Source organism: Chaetura pelagica, unplaced genomic scaffold (assembly GCF_000747805.2).
Source record: "Chaetura pelagica isolate M959 unplaced genomic scaffold, ChaPel_1.0 scaffold294, whole genome shotgun sequence".
Lineage (NCBI taxonomy): Eukaryota > Metazoa > Chordata > Aves > Apodiformes > Apodidae > Chaetura > Chaetura pelagica.
In genome coordinates, this window is record NW_009953068.1 from 325,443 (window position 1) to 332,601 (window position 7,159).

The window sequence follows — 7,159 nt, forward strand, 5'->3', positions numbered from 1 at the left end:
CAGCAGGTAGAAACATCACCTCAACTCGTGCCCAGTTCTGCATGATGGTGCAGGATGGATCTCCACTTTCACTGAATCCTGGGAATAAAAATAAGTACTGGTGTTGGTGAACAGCTCTTGGAAACACAAGTGTTTCCTAAACAAGTTCTACATCGTAGATGAAATGTTTATCTGCAGCTTTCTTCAAATGTCTGAGACACTTGAGGACAAGTTAAACAGTGTGGAGAGCTCATCTTCTAACAATTATTTTGAAGAAAATATATATTGGGAGATGGAACTTACGCTCTTCTACTTCTTGTTTCAAATACTCCATAGCCCGTGCAAACGCAGCGCGCAGCTCTTCTAGCTCCTTGCTTGAGTCTTCAGGAAAAAAAACCACAAAGAATTGCCTTCAAATAACAACTTAATTTTCATCTCCCATGCACCAAAACCTCTGCCCTACCACCCACAATCATTTTACTGGGGGTGGGGAGAGTAAAAAAAAAAGAAAAACAGTCAAAATGTCTTACTTCAGGTAAAACTCACTACACGCATGATAAAAAACTATGAAGTACCTAAAATAAAAGCCAGGGCATTTTTGCAACAGCACAATCCATTTTATCAGCAAGGAGCTGCTTGGAACCAGCTTGGTTTATGCATTTTTATAGACACTAACTGGCCAGAAAGTAATTTTTGTGAGACACAAAACTGCTGCTCAATTTTTTAAATAGTGACACCACTTCAGAGAGGTACACAGGAAGCAGGTTAAGGATTTATTCACACCTATATCACACACACCTTGTGTAAAATCCACCCTTCTTCTCAGGTAATCAAGGTATGCCTGCCAGATCTCTACGTAGTCTGTTGCTTGGATGAAACCTGCAGTCAGAGCTTTCTCAAACATTTCTGAAAGAAATGGGGAAAACACCACACAAACATATTTCCTTTTCAAACACTAACAAAATCAGCAAGCTACAGTGCACAGCACAAAGAACTGTCTGCAACTTTTGTCCCTGCTGCTCATTTCATAGAATCATAGGGGTTGGAAGGGACCTCTGAAGGTCATGAAGTCCAACCCCTCTGCTGCAACAGGAACACCCAGGGCAGCTCACACAGGAACGTGTCCAGATGAGTCTTGAAAGTCTCCAGAGAAGGAGACTCCACAACCTCTCTGGGCAGCCTGTCCCAGAGCTGTCACCCTCACAGTAAAGAAGTTCTTTCTCATGTTGAGGTGGTATCTTGGTGCTGTTTCCCCTCGTCCTATCACAGGCACCACTGAGAAGAGACTGGCAGTGGCTTTAGATCTCTTCAGAGGTATTTCAGAAGCTTTCAGACCCTTGCAGCACAATGACAAGTCCTACATTTGTCACACATTATTCTGAGGGCAGCACGCAGTGCTGAGCTGTGAAGAAGTCTTGCTGAGAAGGTCTTTACCAGAAATAATGCCATGATCCACTTGATGCCTCTCCATGGCCAAGAGGTACCGGATCCACAGCCCGACAGTCCAGGGGCAGTTCCGAACCGCGCGGTCGTGGGCGGCCAAGACCAACTCCTTCACCTTCAGCTGCCGGTCCTGCAATAATCAGACAGAGTGTGAAGGTCCTGCCAGCCACAGAGCCTCTCCCAGACAAATCCCAGCTTAGAAAGAGCCAACACCACAGCAGTTTCTGAGGAATTTCAAGGCAGAATTGAGCTAAAACTTTCTGGTCATTCATGTGTCAGCTACTAAGCTAAAACACCACAAAACCAGGAAGGTAAAACCACAAACATTGGATGTTTTTTTTCCTTACCAGGTACTGATTGTAGCGTGCCCAGAGATCTGGCACAAGGCAGTTCTCAGCCAGAGCCCTCTCATAGATCAACTGAATTCGAGCTGGGTCACCTGCTTTCATTTCAAAGTCGATGTAAGCCTGATATTCTGCCAGCTTTGGTGTTTCAGCACCCAGCTGTAAAACCAATAGGGATACAAATAATTAACATCTCTTAAACAACACACAATCCCAACAGCTCAGCTGTTCCTCAGAGTAGTGTCATGCCAAACTACAGACAAGGGCTTGGACTTCAAGTATCAGCAGCTTTTGATTTTCAAGTATCTCTGAATACCACCCTGGTTCTGAAGCCCTTCAGATCCTCATTTTTGCTCCCCTCAGCCCAGCATGCTCCTCAGTCCTGGAGGAGACAGTGAGCACCTCAGGGTGGCCTGGCAGCCCACAGGTACCACAGCTTCCAGTATAACCACTGGTGAGGGTCCTTCCCTCACTCTGCTCACAGCTAAAGGAGTCACCTACCAATACACAGCTGCTTTATTTCTGTGACTGGAAAAAACTATAAAACAGGGAGGGGAGTCTAAAGCACTTAGCTCTTAGTTTTAAAGGAAGGTGTGAGTAACAGCATTACCAGTGCCTCTTCGTATGGTTTACACTTCTCCAGTTGCTGAAGAGCTTTTTTGTAGTTCTTTATTATTGTTTCTGGAATTGGATCTTCTGACCACTCCTCATACTCAGCATATGAAGCTTCCATATCTATCAAAACAGACATGAAACCCCATCAATAATGAACTCATTGGACTAAATAAACAGAATTCAACCTGTATTTGGTTATAGGACATTTTTTTTCTGTTTACACTTCTGTATCTTAACCTTCACACTACTGTATGGCTGAAGGGTTCTGACACTTCCCTTTACACAGGGCACTAGAACACAAACTCAGGGCGGGTTACAGTAAAGCTGCTCATTTGGATATAGGAAACCAAAGGGGCAAGATTTTCTCAAGGCTTTAAAAAAAAGAAACCCTCAAATTCTTTCAATATGCAAATGAAGTCAAAGAACTGTACTGAACTTTCTCCTATAAGCAAAGCAGCAAGAAAAGGGACTCTTAAGAGTTTACAATGAAGCAGAGATGGCAGGATTCTAACCACCCAGGTCTCAGCATGCACTGCTCCCTACCAACCAAGGCTCCTACCTAGTAAGCATCACAGCTCCACTCCTGTTCCCCATGGTCATGTTTTGTGCTCATTACTTGTACTTCAAATACCCTCAAATTACATACTGAGGAAACATAGACCATGTTTCAACGAATACTTCTGAACAAAAGGGATCTGTGCACCAAAGGCCCTAAAGGCAGGCAGAGGTGGTTGATTTCAGAACACACAAGTGCTGCAGCTTGTGTGGCTCCAGAGATAGAATAATGGTGGCTGATGCCTGGCTGGCTGTGCCACAGCTCATCCAGCCCCCCTCCAAGGACACTGGCTCTCACCTAAGAGTGGGATCCCCAGCTGGCGCCTGAACAGCGTGTGGATCTTCTCGAGCTGGCTGCAGAGCATCTGCTGCTGCTCTGGGGATGGAACACTGCCAGGAGCTGGCTGCAAGCAGAAGCACCAAGATGTGATCAGGTCCCTCCAACCAGAGCTGAGGAACAGCACGGGAGACTGTTGTGGGGCTGTACTCCAAATGACTCCATAATCCGTGAAGGACAGACACAGACAACTTGCATTTTGGGTGGCTGCTGGGAAAGCTGACACCTGGGAATTGCTAGACTCAGAAGCTGGATGAATGTGGAAAGCACTCCTCACTGAAAGTAGGGGGAAAGGATAACTTGGTTCCAGGGATCAACATCCCATCACCTCATTTTAGAGACCAACTGAGCTGCCAAACAGCTTTCCAGTAAATCCCTGGTGTGTGCACAGATGATCTACAGCTTCCAACTTCCTTTCTGTTTGTGAACAAAAGGGTATTCTCCCATTACTCCTTCATTAGAGCATTCCATAGAACAGTTTGGGTTGGAAAGGACATTTAAAGATCATCTAGTGCCAACCCCCCTTATGGGCAGGGACATCATGCACCTTTAACTTCATATTTTATATGCCATAAATGACAAGAGAAATATCCTCATTCAGGCCAGCTTTTGCAGATGTCAAACAATATGTCCCAGGGATAAAATACTGTCAAAAGTCACAAAAAGGGTGAAATAATGAATTATTTAAAAGCTGAAATAGAAAACAGCCTAGAAATCCAAACACAATTGACTATGTGTGAAAATACTTGCTGGAAAGGAACACTGCTTCATACCAAAGCTCCTCAATGTAAAGCTTTTCTTGTCAGCTCAAGTGAAAGGAGCAGAGTGAAACTGCTTCTGGGCATCAGATTTTATCCTCTTATTTAAACAAAATTCCATAACTACTTCAACCAAACACATAGCAGGCTCTTCCCAGACCAAAGGGTCAGTTCCTACGGCTGAAAAGAAACCACTGTGACATGCCAGCCTCCTGCCTCAGAGGGAATGACACAAACTGACTTCAGAAGCTGCCCACATTCCCCAGGAGAGCCCAGGGACTAGCCTTACCTGTGCTGTCTCCAGGATGGCATTCTCAAACTCCCTGTAGGCTTCCCACAGAGCTGTCCCTTTGGTCACGTGCAGCCCCACAGCAGTTAACGCTCTCTCGAAGATGGAGCGAACCTTCTCGATCCCCCCTTCCTGACCAATGCCCCCGATGGAATACTGGGCATACTCCAGCCAAATTTCAGGACCTGAACAAAGTTGTGAGAAAGAGATGAGCTAATGCCCTCAAAAAAATACTGGGGGGATCTTCTCTGCTCCTCAAACACCCACAAACAGACCAGCACGTGACAAGTTTCTTTATCGTTCCATGTAGTCAAGACAAATAAAACTGTTGTATTCTGTGCTGCTGGGTCAGTGCCAGTTGTTACCCACATGGACTGACTCCCGCATGGGACTCTGGGACACAAACTACATCAGATACATCAAGCTCCCCTTAACATCAACCTGACTTCTCTGGAGCACGTGTGCTGAGCTGGGACCACAGAGCTGTCACATCTCAGGGTTATCAGCCTGTACGGGCTGCCCAGGGCAGTGGGGGAGTCACCAGCCCTGGAGGGATTTAAACATTGGACTTAGGGATATGGTTAAGGACTTGTCAGTGTTAGGTTGATGCTTGGACTCTATGATCTTTAAAGTCTTTTCCAAACAAATTAATTCAGGTACTCAGATTAAAGTAGGTCCTTCTTCTGCTTCAGACTCCTGCACGTGCCTGCTCAGCAGCTCCTCAAGCAGCATGACTAGGGGGGAGGAGGATTTGCTGGAGCAGGGATCACTGCCTGGCACCACTCCCACCAACACCAGGCTCAGAGCAAACAAGGCTCAGGGTCCCCAGTAGAGACCACCCAACCAACACGTGTTTCAGGAAGCATTCCCTAGGTGAGAGCAACACCTGCTGCTTCTAGAGATTGAAACCTTTAAGGCCTTCAGGACTGCAACAGTACTGGGAGTCTTGCCTTTGGATGGCCTTCTACCCGACACTTCAGGAAAACTGAGCACCACTCCACACTACTGTTTTTGAGCCCATTTCTGCATTAAACAGAAGAAAAAGAAACCCACGCTCTGAATGCAGCACATTTTATAGCACATAGGAACAACTTACAGATGTAATCCTTCACAGCTCTCTCAAACAGCTCATAAACCTTCTCTCGCTCAGAGCTCTCAGAAGCCATTTTTATCTCATCCTTCAACCAGTCCAGCCAAATTTCTGAAAGGGAGAAAGTTTAGAAGACATCAAAAACGTTCAGAAAGAATAAGTTCAATCAGCTGGTTGGATTTTTCATGAGAATTTTTAGTACCAGATTTAAAACATGGGAGAGCACCACAGGCAATTTCAACCTCCACAACTACTCATAATTAATTACAAAGAAAAAAAGTTTAGGAGAGATCTTTTCAGTCTCATACTAAACAAGGGCACTGAGTGACAGCAGTGCCACCACCCCAAAGCTGGATGTCACCAGCCCCACAGCAAAGGCAGCACAAGCAAATACAGGCCCATCCCTGGGCTGCAGCAGGTCAGACAGGTAACAGACACACAGACCAGCGACTGGAGTAGCTGGGCACACACAAACCCCCCACACACCACCACAGCAGCCTCTGACAGAGGACAGGGCAGGACAGCACAGCTGGAAGCTCCAAAATCTCAGATTTTCTGCTGCAGGCTCACTACCCTGTGTGTGCCAGAGGACCAGCTCCATGCTGGCCATTACCACCAGCATGCACAGCTTAGAGAGTCCCAGATCTGTCCTTTATGTTTCTCGGGCCTGAAACAACGTTGTTGAAGCCTGGCACAACCACATTGTTTCCCTACTAAAACAACAGCATTTTACATGGATGATATTCAAGCTGCATCTGCTGCAACCTGAGCAGAAGATGCTCCCTACCTTCAGTAAGTGGGAAGAGCTCACTCATCTTCTGACGAGCCCTTCTGAGCTTGACCAGCTCTCCCTCCTGGCGCAGCAGCTTGATCAGATCCAGGTGGCAGTTATAGTCAAAAGCATTGATGGAAAGCTTTAAAAAACAAAAATTACTTTTATAAAAAGCACTGTTGAGTGATGGCCACTAAGAAATCAGAACACATTTAGCAAAAAAAAAACCCCTCATACTGTTTTGGGGCACACAAATCTCCTCATGAGGACACACAGCCAGGGCAGCCCCTGCCTTCCTGCACAGAACTGCACCAGACTGCACTGCTGTTTGCAACATGCCTTCAGGTCACAAGCAGACAGGTATAAAAACACACTCCCGAGTCTGACAGAGCTTTAAAGTTAAGCTCAGAGCTTAGCCTGTGGCTCTAAGCTCTCAAGGTTAATGCTCAGCAGTGCAAATGCCAGCGCCAGAAGTACAGCATCACCAGCTGCAAAAATACACCCGAGAGTGCAAAAACGAAAAACACCTTTTTCAACAGAACCAAACGTGCTTTAATTTCTTCAAAGACAATGAAAAGCCCCAGGCAGCTAAGCTGTGTTTTTTTCAATGAATACAACCAGTCCGTTAGGGCTCTCCTCCCCAATTTCCCTCTCAAACAAAACCCAAACCGTTTAGTTTCCACTCCAGACTCTACACATTCACGTCCCGACAGTTCCTGGGATCAAACTACTCGAGCAACCATAGATTTTTATTTCTTTTTTTTCCACGAGCGCCGCAGCCACGAAAAGGCAGAACCCACGGAGACCGAGCCTCGCCCCACGCCGAGCTTTCCACGAGGGGAGGCCTCGGTTCCCCGGGATGAGAGACGAGCGGGTCCCTCCCGAGGCCACCGGGGGGTCCCCAGCGCAGGGCCCGGCCCGTCCCGCCGCCCCCCGCGGGCCCCACCTGCTCCTCCAGCCGCTGGCTCTCCGCTTCC

General features: G+C 46.8%; 1 protein-coding gene across 1 annotated transcript in view; it reads right to left on the bottom strand.

Moving 5' to 3' along the window:
• SART3 (squamous cell carcinoma antigen recognized by T cells 3) overlaps nt 1-7,159 on the bottom strand; it is a 16,203-nt gene that overhangs the window by 7,826 nt on the left and 1,218 nt on the right. The window contains exons 2-12 of the mRNA XM_009996836.1: nt 7,129-7,154; nt 6,198-6,324; nt 5,417-5,521; nt 4,321-4,505; nt 3,235-3,340; nt 2,377-2,501; nt 1,770-1,925; nt 1,414-1,552; nt 778-885; nt 283-360; nt 20-78 (exon numbers count right to left, since the gene is read on the bottom strand). Of these exons, the coding sequence (XP_009995138.1) occupies nt 20-78; nt 283-360; nt 778-885; nt 1,414-1,552; nt 1,770-1,925; nt 2,377-2,501; nt 3,235-3,340; nt 4,321-4,505; nt 5,417-5,521; nt 6,198-6,324; nt 7,129-7,154 (1,214 nt within the window). The remainder of the gene's footprint in view (nt 1-19; nt 79-282; nt 361-777; nt 886-1,413; nt 1,553-1,769; nt 1,926-2,376; nt 2,502-3,234; nt 3,341-4,320; nt 4,506-5,416; nt 5,522-6,197; nt 6,325-7,128; nt 7,155-7,159) is intronic.